The 12,859-nt window shown below is 38.6% G+C and overlaps 1 protein-coding gene across 4 annotated transcripts; it reads right to left on the reverse strand.

Annotated features, from left to right (window-relative positions):
- Positions 1-311: 311 nt before the first annotated feature.
- Positions 312-12,839, reverse strand: trmt11 (tRNA methyltransferase 11). 4 transcript variants are annotated; one of them, XM_078933494.1, is made up of 13 exons: positions 12,768-12,839; positions 10,703-10,768; positions 9,747-9,820; positions 9,511-9,592; positions 9,291-9,383; positions 9,057-9,191; positions 8,823-8,979; positions 8,662-8,742; positions 8,374-8,538; positions 6,078-6,150; positions 5,793-5,927; positions 687-807; positions 312-571 (listed from the first exon to the last, which is right to left on the reverse strand). In XM_078933494.1, exons 3-13 carry the CDS (start codon positions 9,767-9,769, stop codon positions 434-436), a joined length of 1,203 nt encoding a protein of 400 aa, XP_078789620.1. In that variant the 5' UTR covers positions 9,770-9,820; positions 10,703-10,768; positions 12,768-12,839; the 3' UTR covers positions 312-433. The 4 variants fall into 4 exon arrangements, with proteins under 4 accessions (XP_078789620.1, XP_004077824.1, XP_078789621.1 ...); XM_004077776.4 differs by having other exon boundaries at positions 12,679-12,816; XM_078933495.1 differs by lacking the exon at positions 12,768-12,839 and adding an exon at positions 12,725-12,747.
- Between the last annotated feature and the right edge of the window lie 20 nt (positions 12,840-12,859).

Below are 12,859 nucleotides of genomic sequence, written 5' to 3' on the forward strand. Positions count from 1 at the left end.
AGTATAAAAACATATTCTGCTCTTAGTGCTTCTTGGAAAAAAGTGGATATCCTGGAATGCAGAAGTTTGTTGACTGCAACATATGCAAACACAACAATTTCAATTTGAATTTAGAAAGATAAAAAAAAACTGACATAAAGCATAACAGTAGCTTTTTATCCCACCATGGCTTGTAATGTATTGTGCTAAACCATAATTATGAACAAAAGTCATTAAAAATTCAGTAGACAGTTAATACCACTAACAATATGAACTCAGCCAGTCATTAATCTGATATAAGATCAAACCTTTTATAAAAGACACTTGACAACTTGCATTTTATCTTTTTATTTAATGAGAATAAAAAATTATAAAAACAGTAAAAACATGTTTAATATAGTACATTTTTAATAATGGAGCAAAAAAAAAAAATTTGTTAAGATGTCTGGATTGACTAATTTTTATTGAAATATTTTGTGTCCTCTTTGCCACATCTCTTATTCAGTCCACTGAAGTATTTCTCCCTGAAGGCATTGTGTCCCTGGTAGGCGCTGAAGTGGGGGTCTGATAGATGAGCAATGATGTCAGATTCCTGCAGAGGAGAGGAACCAAGGTTACCATGTTGATTACCATTGACCTAACAGTTCCTTGTTTTACTGTCATTAAGTATACTGCATAAGGACAGAGTGTGAATATTGTAAGCCCACCTCTGGCTCTTTGACTTTCTCCATAGTGATCAGGCGTCGAGAAGTTTGGCTGGAGAGCATCTGTTCGCAGTTGCTGATGATCTGAAGACACGGGTGAACAGGAACCATCTCATCACAATACCTGAAAACAGGTCAAACAAATGATTACAATCGCAAATGATTGGTAAATAATAATAAGGATTTTTGCAAAATCAGCGTAGGCAAAATTGGGCAAATTAACAACCTGTTCTAATCTGGGCATTAAAAAACAGACGGGTCAGTATTAAAAAATCCATTAGTAGAAGAATGACCTTAAAAATGGATTCATCTAACAAATTTAAATGAAACGTAATGGTTTTTTTTTCATTTGGTTTAGAAGTTATTTGGTGTTTATTTGTTGATTTAAATAGTGTGATCATAGCAGGTCCTGAAATTTGGCAAAAAACTTTTTTAGTTATGAGTAAAAAGAAAAAACTAAAGAATAAATGAAGGCAGGGACATTCATAAACTATATATGAACAGACCACAACCCTTCCTAACAGGCAAATAAGACCAGGATGGAGATACTTAATATCCTAGCACCATGTTTGGTGAAAGAAAAAGAAAAATTAGCAGAAACATCTGTTTTGGTCATTTGAGCTGGTTTTGGAGCCACACAACCTGGTCACCTTGACTGCTGGTTCTTTCTTCACCAACCAGGCCAGGTTAAGGCCTATTAATAGCAGCTGATGTATATGTTTACACGTTTGTAGCAGTAGCACTTTCTCCAAACCAGCATCTGAATAGCAACAGTGCCTACTTGAAACCCCATTTGTGCTCGACTGTTTGCCTTGTTGCCTAGGCCACATGTGGGTCTCGGCGATAATGTTTGGTCACCACGGTGACTAGTGGCTGAAGCTTCCACAGGATACCTCCTCTTGCCAACCAGAACAACTTTAAACAGCTTCATTGGAGTTAGTGGCCTGATGGGGATAGTCTTTCATTTTTTTCCATGCAACCTTTTGGCCTCTGTAAATAAAAACTCATAAAAATGCCACTCCTCACAAATTATTTCACTTTATTATAGGTTTTGGCATGGAAAACTATGAAAGTCAAACCAATTTAAAAAAAAAAACACTCAGCAAAAGGGTCTGAGAAATGTTTTCCTGATGACCGACTTTGATTATCTTTTTTCTCGAACTTGCTGATAAAGCAGAAAATCTAGAGAACTAAAACGTATTGGTGAAGAAATGTCAAATTTCATATTTATGGTTTCCTTGTTTACGTTCTAATCAGCTCTCTGCTTGGTCGTGACGACTGACGGTGCATCGGCATCTTTTTCCTCCGCATCCATTTATTTTTTGAAGAGCAAAGATTGAAGAGAGTTGAAACTGAGTTAGAGGTTGTTTGTTGCCAACAGCAATTCATGTCACCTATCATTTCACGCACGCACACACACACACACCTCTATCCTCACAAAGTGCCTACTGTTCTGTTGCAACCACAGATGCACACGCATGAACGTGGGGGGCAACAGAAACCTGATAGCTCCCCCACGGAGCCCCAGATTAGACCCCGGAGACAGACTCTGTCTGAACATATACACACAGACATACACATCCCAAAAAATATACACACACTTTCAGGTCAGCATGCAGACCATAGAGACAGATAATTCATATATGGCAATGCCTGCCAGGTTCAGATGTTTATTTTGGTACAGCTCTCTACCAAGAATGGAGTCCAGCACCAATGAGATGAGAAGCAAAGAAGACAAATGTGTGAAGATGATGACACATTCACAAATATAAGACCACACACATACAGTGGGGCAAAAGAGTCTTTGGCATTTAGTGATTCTGCAAGTTGTCCCACTTAAAAAGATGAGTTTGGTCTGTAAGGTAGAAACACTTCAACTGTGAGAGACAGAATATAAAAAAAAATCTGATTTTTAAAGAATTTTATTTGTAGAACGGTGCAGAAAATAAGTATTTGGTCACTGCGAAAATTCACTTCAATACTTAGTAATGAAACCCTAGTATGCAATGACAGAGGTCAAAAGTTTCCTGCAGGGCTTCACCGGGTTTGCATTGTAGCTGCTATTTTGGTCCATTCTTCCATGCAGATCTCCTCAAGAGTTGTGATGTTTTGGGAAACTCAGACTTTCAATTCTCTCCACAGACTTTTTATTGCATTGAGATCTGGAAATTGGTTAGACCACTCCAGAACCTTTAAATAGTTTTCATGTGAGGTTGATGTGCTTTAGATTTTTGTCATGCTGGAAGATTCAGCCACCTTTCATCCTCAATGCTCAGCTAAATATGTGTTTTCTGCATTATTGTCGAAATATACACCTTAAAAATCAAACCATGTAATTTCCTGGGTACTTTTTTTTTACATTTGGTAAAGTGTATCTATCTATGATGAACTTTACAGACCAAACTCATGTTTCTAAGGGGGAGAACTTGCAGAATCTGTGACTGTCAAATACTTTTTTTTCTACCATACTGTGTGTGAAACTGCTTTAAGAAAGAAAGAAAAATGAATTGAAATATTTGGTGTAATTCAATACATTTTTTCCAAAGTGCCAAAAAAAAGAACTTCACAGTCTTTGCAGTGGTGACAAGAGTTCCATCCTTTGGTCTTTTCTTCCCCTGACATCTTTTAACACCAGCAATCTGATGTAATTCCTACTTTCCCAGCGGAACACCTGCACTTCCTCACTTGCTACCATGACACAGCACTTTTGACAGAACAAACCTTTGTTTGCAAAGTGGTGCTCATCCGCAGTCAGGCTGATTTAGCGCAGCCTTTTTCTATTGATGGAAATAGTTAAACACACCTCTAAACAATGTTGTTGTTGCCTTTGATGCTTCATCCAGAGAGGAGTGCTGAAGACGGGGACTCGGTCAAGTGGACAAAGCTAAATTTTGCATTCGTACTCATCACTTTATTTTTGCCTGATTTCATTAAATTAAAATGGCAAGAAGTCCCACTTTGTAGGGGTGTGAATTATTACCCAACTGGAACTGGCACAAAAAAAACATTAAATCTGCTACAATAAAAAATCTGAATTTGTAAAATTATATATTAAAAGCTTTAATCAGCTAAACAAAAAAACATTATACAATGTCAAAAAACAAAACTGTATTTCCGAGGAGATGCTGATGTAATACCCGTCAACACAGCATTCATACATTATTAATTAACAGTACAGTACTGTGGATCATATTTTGTGTAACTTTGGTGCCAATGACCCCATCCTGATTTTTTTCCCTTCATCCTCCGAAGGTAAAGTCTGTAAGAGGTGCTGGTAGGGATCCCCAGATTGTCATCACATTGATTTTACGATAATAAAAGTGAACCTACCTATAATTTCAGCTGAAAAAGGTGTGTGGTTGTTATCATTAGCATGCAGCTTTCTAAAGACTGCTTCTGAGTTTAAAGAATGAATTGAGCTACTCCTTACACATAAACTAATCCAGTATGACTTGTGGGAGCTCTGATATCAGAGAGGCCAGGTTCCTGTGATGCACTCAGGACAGGTATCTGTGGAAAGATCCACAGCTTCATGGATGCCCATCTAGGGCTAAAGCATCATGGGAAGCTTATTTATACTCATATGGGGTGAAGGGTAAAGATTGCTGCTAATCATGGTTCCATCATCTGTTACATGGGGGGCGGGGGGGTGTTTGATGCAAGACATGTCCAAAACCATGTTTATGTCCACATTCATGATCCATTAAAATGTTTTATTCATAAGCTTCTGTTTTTCCAACTCACACTTCTGATTGGATAAAAATGAAACTTTAAAAGTTTAGCTTAATGTGGTTTATTTTAGGTACAAAAAGATTGGGTTAAATGTGTGGGTTTACTTTTAGAGTCCTTAAAATTTTCTCAAAAAATACTTTGATTTGTGTTTTGAAGTACATTTAAAAAAATGTTACAAAACGAAATATTCATTCATTCATTCATTTTCGTAACCGTTTTTCCCTTTCGGGGTTTTTCGGGCTGCCGGAGCCTATCCCGGCCACTTGTGGGCGAAGGCAGGGGACAACCTGGACAGGTCGCCAGTCTGTCGCAGGGTAGAATGTCCACAATCACACATTCATTCACTCTCACACTCACACCTATGGACAATTTAGAGTGACCAATTAACCTATGAAGCATGTTTCTCCGGGGTCTCCGGCTTCCTCCCACCGTCCAAACGAAATATCGTTCTCGATTTACTATTTTCAAACAAAACATGGAGATGAAAACTGCAGATAAAAATTAAAACGCTTAATAATCTTATGATGTGAATCTGTCGTTTTTTGAATTGGTTGTTATTTAGGAGATTTAAATTTATGATCATAAGCAAAAGATTTTAATGTAAATCCCTAAGTCTTCAATTTGTGAAGGTCTGATTTGTGGAACAAGTCTGCCCCCTGCTGTTAGAAGTCCAGAACTGAACATAAGTGGATTTCCTGATAAAAAAAAGGTTTCATCAACCTTTGAAGGCTGGATATTCTTTAATTCTGAACCCAAACGTAAACAGTCCAGAAAATAGATTATCCAATGGAAGTCTTGTCTTGTGTATTGCTAGCTAGAAAAAAAAACATTTTTCTAAAAATGTCATTAATTTTCCCCCCCTGAGATTTAAAAAAAAACTGTTCTGACAGCCAAGTTTGTAACTGAAACAACTTTTTGAAAAAGTGTAAGCCCATTCCCAAGCAAACCTCCACCTCTTTAGACGTTCCTCCACCTGCTCCCTGCTCTCACTTCAGAACCCAGTTATCCACAAACATCCAAATGTTACATTCATGCAAAGAAACACAACCCAAGCCTTCCAACTTAGCAAATAAAGTTCACTTCTCTGTGTTTTTGTGACATTTTTATGATAAATTGTAGCTTCTTATAATATATAAAACCTTGTTGTGGACTATGGACATATAATGGATCTTAAGCTGTTACAAATAAAAAGGAAGACATTGATCACTGTTCCACAGATCATTTTATATATATTTTTTTGTTTTCTATGATTATTTTTATTACAATCTTTCTTTCAAATGTTTCACCATCTGCTTTCCGTCTGTCCATCGGCAAAGAGGTTATCAAACTGAACAGTCAAAAATCCACACTAAAAAGGTTAAATGTGTGTTTACTCACTCTGGCCTGTAGATAGGCAGCCAGTAGACCAGCCTCCCACCCAAAACCAGGTGGTGAGCAGAGAAGTTCAGCAGATCTGTGAAGATGTCACTCAGGTGGTAGGCCTGTGAGACCGGCACATGAGACTCGACGTAGCTAGAACAGGCAATCAGGGGGGAAAAAAGGTTCCGAATGAAAATGTGAAATGACATTTAGATTCTTTCTCATAAAATATTTGATTCTAAAGATTTTGCTGAGTCAGACTCTGTCATTCAAGTGGTCACAAGCAGGTTTGGTGGAACTCACGTGCAGTCAGGTAGTTTAGTGTTCTCTTTGTAAGAGCCTGTTTTTCTTGTAGATTCCCGAATACCATATGGAGCTATGGAGAATGGAGAACAAGCAAAGACAGAAACGTACATCTGTAATGAATGCAAATGTTAGCTTTGACTCTTTAGAACCATGAGCACTTTGCTCTGCTCCTTGTCTGCATCATCAACACGCAGGAGGTCAACTGTGCGGTTAGGAAAACAGAAGCTCATTTCATTTCTGTTGACTTTTTGTCAGCTCACGTTTTTCGTGTTATGTTGCAGCTGTGACACGTGTAGTCGCTTAATATTGATGTCACTATCTGTGTCTGTGTTAGTTTTTGATAACAATTGATTTCCAACATGCTAAGCATTTAGGAAACTGTGTTTAATTGGAAAAAATGCAAAAATTGCAACTTTTTTGTGAACTTTTTTTGGTGTGTTTTGGTAACAATAACAACACGTTTTTAATCTACTGCTTCTGTTTTACTGATCCAATAATTAAAACACAGACAACCAGTGTAAAATGCAGTTTCCAACTGTAGGTAAAATGATGATTAAAACAATTTTAACCCTTGTGTGGTGTTCATATTGTTGTTACTCAGCCAGTGTTCGTGGGTCTGGTGGACCCGTTGCATGTTGTGGTTTTTAATGCCTCAATCAAACACTTTGATGTTAAAATACTCGACAGATGTTTACCTCATCCAATTACAATCAGTATATTTGGTTGATATTTGCCCTTAACCTTTGTTAGATCACATTCATAACTCATTATCTAAAACGTGATAAAGAAAATCAATTAAAATCAAGATATGAGTGGAAACAAATTTTCAAGTGAAGTAAGGGTTTTCAAAACTACTAACTTTTATTTATTTGAACACAGAAACTGAACCCATTCAGGTGCACAACACAAGCTGAACACATAAAGTAAACCTATTAGTCAAGACAACACATCAGCCCCATTGAACACATGGCCTTCTAGCCACTAGCCTGTACATATGGTCCTGGCTGCTGACGGCCTGGTCCTGTGGCTGGGTGCTGATGGCTTCGTTTTGGAACTGGCTGATGCTCAATCTAAATGGTAAATTGTAAATGGCATATACTTATATAGCGCCTTTCTTCCAACAAGGACAAAGCGCTTTACAGTCACAGACCCATTCACCCAGTCACACACACATTCACTCACACATTCAGACACTGGTGGCGGCTCCGCTGCCAAACACAGGCGCCTGCCTACCACCAGAGGCAAGGTGGGGTTCAGTGTCTTGCCCAAGGACACTTCAACTCATGGGCGTGCAAGGCGGGAATTGAACCTGCAATCTTACGATCATGGGCCGGCCGCCCTACCGCTGCTCCACGGCCGCCCCAATCTAATCATCTTCTTCAGAGTCACTGTCAGACTCTGAATTTTCAGAAATGTGATCCTCTAATTCTGAAACCTCCTCTTCTGAATCGTCTCCCTCTACATCATCATCAAAAACGTCTCTCTTCTAAAATCAATTCCAGGGCCCTCTGCGCAGAAAGTCTTTTGGCCATTTTGATCAGTTGTGATGAGAAACCACACTGGCAAGGCTATATTCATAGTGTCCCGCCTCCAATTTGTAGCTGATAAAGATTGAGATATTAAAGATTCCCGTAAGAAAGTCAAATGGTCAAATGTGCGGGAGAACGAGAGCAAACAGAGTTGATTCTTGAATTATTCTAACAATGTTGCAACCTTGTGCGGGAACCGCAGGTGCAGAAACAGAACTCACATTTACAGTGAAACTTTCTCTCTCTGCCACTCTCTCTCTCTCTTTCTCAGTGGTCACACACACACACATACACACCTACACACATCCACACACACATAGCAGGCCCAGACAGGTGGAGGACAGAGTGTAGGTACATAAAACATCAATTTCCACACTTCTATTAGCCCCGGGTCCAGTGGACCCGAACATCTTATATGTAATAGAAATGTGTTGGGGGGGTATACGGTGTCTGGTTATTAAAAATGTATTCTGATATCTGTTCTTCACAGAAAATGAGCCAAGGCCAGTGAGTCTGAGTTTGAAAAATTAATTAATTGTATCATTTTTCTTTTGATAAAAAATGAAAACAGGTCCCACAGACCCGAACACCACATAAGGGTTAAACAAAAAATCTTTTCATTTTATAATAAGACAAAAGTAGATGACAATTTTTGGTAAAAATTGGTTATTTTTGTTGCTCTACATGCAAAAAAAAGCTAAAAGTGCAAATACAAATGGCTCGATTTCATTTGAATGCATGTTTGGAAAAGCCTCTGGACCTACGGTCAGTGATGATAGCATCGAACAGAGCAGCGTTCCTCCACACCGGTTTGGATGCGTCAGAAACCATCACATCTACAAACATCTTCTCTGTCCCGTACTGCCGGAGATTTGCTCTGATGTTCTCGTCCGGTCCCCTCCACTTCTGGTTTTTGCGGCTGGACCGCCCTGCAAACCACAGGAATGCAGTTTATCAAAGGTGTTCCGCCTCTGCTGACAAAAACGACTTCAAGGCCCATTTCTGAGTACTGCCAAAAGCCACACAGACTACAGCTGGAAGACTGAACCTACCTTTGCCGTGTATGGTGTTGTAATCGATGTCTGTTCCACAAACATAGGCTCCAAAATGAGAACATGCAACCAAAAGGCTCCCTGACAAAGAGGACAGAGGCGATTACTGACGGTTCATCGTTCTCTTTAATATTCTGCCCTTTCAGTCTTAACAATCTTACCAGTGCCAACAAAAGGGTCAAAGATGAGATCGTTCTCTTTGACCTTAGCGTGGTTGGTCATGATGAGGGAGAGGCCAGCATCCATGCTGGTGTTTCCTATGAAGTGTCTGTTCTTCACACTGTGGGTGCGAATCAGCTCCCGCTGACCATCTGCTATCTGACATGCACATGTTAGACCGTAAGTCTGGCCCAGTTCGTCCTCATGCAAATAGAGCGTGCAGTGCTCCTCCTCACCCATCTGCCAAAGTAGATGTAGTTGGGATCCTCCGGGATGTTGTTGGGATCTGTGCCATAATCCTCCAGCAAACAGAAGATGTGCTGAGGGGTCTTCAAGCTCACTGTGCCCTCAAACGGAAGATAGTCCAAAGCCTGGTTACAAAAACACAACGTCATCAAAACTCCAACAAACAATAGTTAGCTTAAAACACACACAAAGCCAGTTCCAACGATCAATAACTACATACTTACATCAATTTTTTTGATTCTGTCCTGAAACTGCAACGTCTTGTTGAAAGTATAGACGTTAATTCTGTAGGTAGAATCTTTGTGCATGAATGGACTCTGTTGGATTGACATATAATTCACATATCTAGACATTTTAGATGGGACTGGCATTGAGTTTTAGAGAAATATTTAACATAAAGTTGCAGGATGCCATTTAAAAGAATGTGACGGCTATTTCTCAAACCATGCTCTGTGGTGGGTAGTTAAGCAGAGAACTTCTGAGGTTCCCATCTGTCTGTCCGTGACCCCAAAGTTCAAAGGCCGACCTGCAGAGACGGTGACAGTTAGCTCAAAAAACTGAGACAAGACCGTCACAGATGAAGCTCTTCTTTAAGAAAACAGACAGATTTCTATCACTAGTTCAGCGTTGTGCATTTCCTTCTGGTAAAACGGTTTCAAGGAATTAAAATTAAAACCTACTTTGCACAAACAGATCTGGCCATGACACTGCGAACATCCTCTTCTGACAGACCCTCCAAGCACCAGAAAGGAGACTAAGGGAAACAAGCAAACAGTAAAGAAAGAGTCGTGTAAATTGAACTGGTTACAAACTATTATTTCATGAGAGACAGAGCTAAAAACATTATCCACTACACAATGGGAAACTGGTCATCTACCAGATCAGACCACCCAGCTATTACACAAGACAGAAAACAACAAACATTTTTCAAAACCTAAGGGTCAGAAAAACTAGAAAGGCATTAAAATGACAGGCAAAGAAGATTTAAGGCTGATAAAACAAAAGTGAGAAATAAACATAATCTTCATGAAAGGGTTAAAAAGAAAAACCCTGTAGGATTAAAAGTCCACTATCATCCAGATTATTGACTGAGTTAAGATGAGACCTGTGGTGCTTTTGTGTTTGTGAAAATGTCAGCATAGATCTACAAAAAAACTTAACTTTTATGGAATGAGTTCAAAGACTGACGCTACAATACCCAATTTAAAATGAGTTGGTTTGTTTATAGCACATAACTATATATTTAAAAAAGTTAATCCTATTAGAGCTCAAGGTTTTCAAAGTGAAAATGAATCTGCTTAGAAAGTTATTTTTAAAAATCATTATCAAATGATTAAAGTGGAGAAAGACCGACATCTCAGACACAGTTGACCCTCTTAAAGTACTTCATCATGTGAGAAGTAGAAGCTCTAAATCTCAGTTGAGTCGGACTACCAAATGTATTTAAGCATAGAAAGAAAGTTTTCCACACATTTAGATTTGTTAGGATACAAAACAAAGACGGCCAGCACAGACTCAGAGAGCGTATCAGAACACTGTCCTTGTTAACACCGAATACGTTTTTTTTCTAAAGCAAGTTATTAGATCCTACCGAGTTAAAGGTTCATTTCAAGAGAATTTCTCATAACGTGCAAACCTGTTCGTTGAAGTTTTCACAAGGATGAAATGGTTTCCCCCTCAAAGCAAGCAAAGCTTTAATTTCCTACAGTGAAAAAGAAAACATAAAAAAATGTCAAATAAAACACTGATATTGATTAGAAAACCACTTTCTCAACCTAAACTGCTGGATCAATGAGGCCAAATTTCTTTATGTTCTGGGCAATAACCTAAAGCAATGAGGCGGTCACATGATTCCATCCTTTTTGCTCACATGGTTTCAGTCAGATGATGAGATCTTCCTTGTCCAATACAGATGCAAATACATGGGGATGAAAGTTGGCCTGTGAATCTTTACTCTGAGATATTTCTTCAGAGATTGGACTAAAATGTTTTCACTCCACAGCAAAATTTGAAAAAAATGTGCCTCCTTTTTCAACAATGTATGTTGAGTGGAATGAATGTCTCCAGCTTTTAAATGCTGTGGAAATATTTTCGACTGTGTATTTTTATTTTATTCAACCAAAACGTTTATATTACGGACCCTTTAAAAATAATTTTGAAGTTGCATACGTGTGTAAAGTGGTGGACAAAATTGTTGGTACCCCTCAGTTAAAGAAAGAAAGTCCACAACAATGCTCACTGAAATGACTTGAAACGTTCAAAAGTAACAATAAATTAAAATTGATTGAAGATTAAATAATTAAAATCAGCCATTACTTTTGAGTTGTTGATTAACAGAATTATTAAAAAAAAAAAAAACGAAACAAATAGGGCTGGACAAAAATGATGGTACCCATAACTTAATATTTTGTTGCACAACCTTTTGAGGCAAACACTGCAATTAAATAAAGTTGACTTGACATTTGCAAAAAAGCATGTTAAAAAGCCACAAAGCTTCTGGGAAGATGTCCTTTGGACAGATGAGACAAAACTGGAGCTTTTTGGTAAGGCACATCAGCTCTATGTTGGTAGACTCAAAAATGAAGTATACAACGAAAAGAACACTGTCCCTACTGTGAAACATGGAGGAGGCTCCGTTCTGTTTTGGGGCTGCTTTGCTGCATCTGCCACAGGGTGTCTTGAAGTTGTGCAAGGTCAAATGAAATCTCCACATTATCAAGGCATTCTGGGTAGAAATGTGCTGCCTAGTGTCAGAAAGCTTGGTCTCAGTCGCAGGTCATGGGTCTTCCAACAGGACAACGATCCAAAACACACAGCCAAAAATCCCAAGAATGGCTCAGAGAAAAGCGTTGGACTATTCTGAAGTTGCCTTCTATGAGCCCAGATCTGAATCCCATTGAACATCTGTGGAAGGAGCTGAAACATGCCATTTGGAGAAGACACCCGTCAAACCTGAGACAACTGGAGCAGTTTGCTCATGAGGAGTGGGCCAAAATACCTGTGGACAGGTGCAGAAGGTTCATTGACAAATACAGAAACTGTTTAATTGCAGTGATTGCCTCAAAGGTTGTGCAACAAAACATTAAGTTATGGGTACCATCATTTTTGTCCAGCCCTATTTAATTCGTTTTTTTTTTTTTTTAAATAATCCTGTTAATCAACAACTCAAAAGTAATGGCTGATTTCAATTATTTAATTTTCAATTTTAATTTGTTACTTTTGAGCATTACAGGTCATTTCAGTGAGCATTGTGGACTTTCTTTCTTTTCACTGAGGGATACCAACCAACAACTTTGTCCACCACTGTAGATTTGTTACCACAATAAAGTGGGAGAAGAATTCAGTAAGAAGGGGGCCAGAGATTTTCAACCTGAAAACTGTTTAAACTAGCAAATGCGTTCAATTTTAATCACTGTCAGCAGTTGTCACTTCATGATTGAGGCATAAAAATGGGCTGCATTTCTACTGTTTAACAAACAAGCTAAAGCTAACACTAGCACAGTAAAAAGAAAATGAAAGAGAATAGTAGGTGGTTTACGAAAGAATACCAAATTAAACATTTAAACTAACGGCTAAAGCAACACCGACAAGTAAAAAATAACAAATATTTACCGGTAACCTGAAATCCACATTATCGTGTGCAAGATGTATTAAATACCGGAGGCGTGAACTGCTACAGGGGGTAGCCATCTTTGTTGTACCTCATAACATATCCGGCTGGAAACTCGGTCCTGACGAAACGTACCGCTTAGACGAAAATTACATAGAACACATAAACATGTATAATTTCAAA

The sequence above is a fragment of the Oryzias latipes genome, chromosome 16, assembly GCF_053564925.1.
Source record: "Oryzias latipes strain Hd-rR chromosome 16, Olatipes_Hd-rR_3.1".
Lineage (NCBI taxonomy): Eukaryota > Metazoa > Chordata > Actinopteri > Beloniformes > Adrianichthyidae > Oryzias > Oryzias latipes.

Excerpts from the sequence above, each read along its gene's own strand:
- trmt11 (XM_004077776.4), bottom strand. The coding sequence starts at position 12,756 with ATGGCTACCCCCTGTAGCAGTTCACGCCTCCGGTATTTAATACATCTT. Across the intron at positions 9,384-9,510 it reads ACTACCCACCACAGAGCATG|AGTCCATTCATGCACAAAGA; the intron begins GTTTGAGAAATA and ends TCAATCCAACAG. Across the intron at positions 5,928-6,077 it reads ACTAAACTACCTGACTGCAC|CTACGTCGAGTCTCATGTGC; the intron begins GTGAGTTCCACC and ends TGCCTGTTCTAG.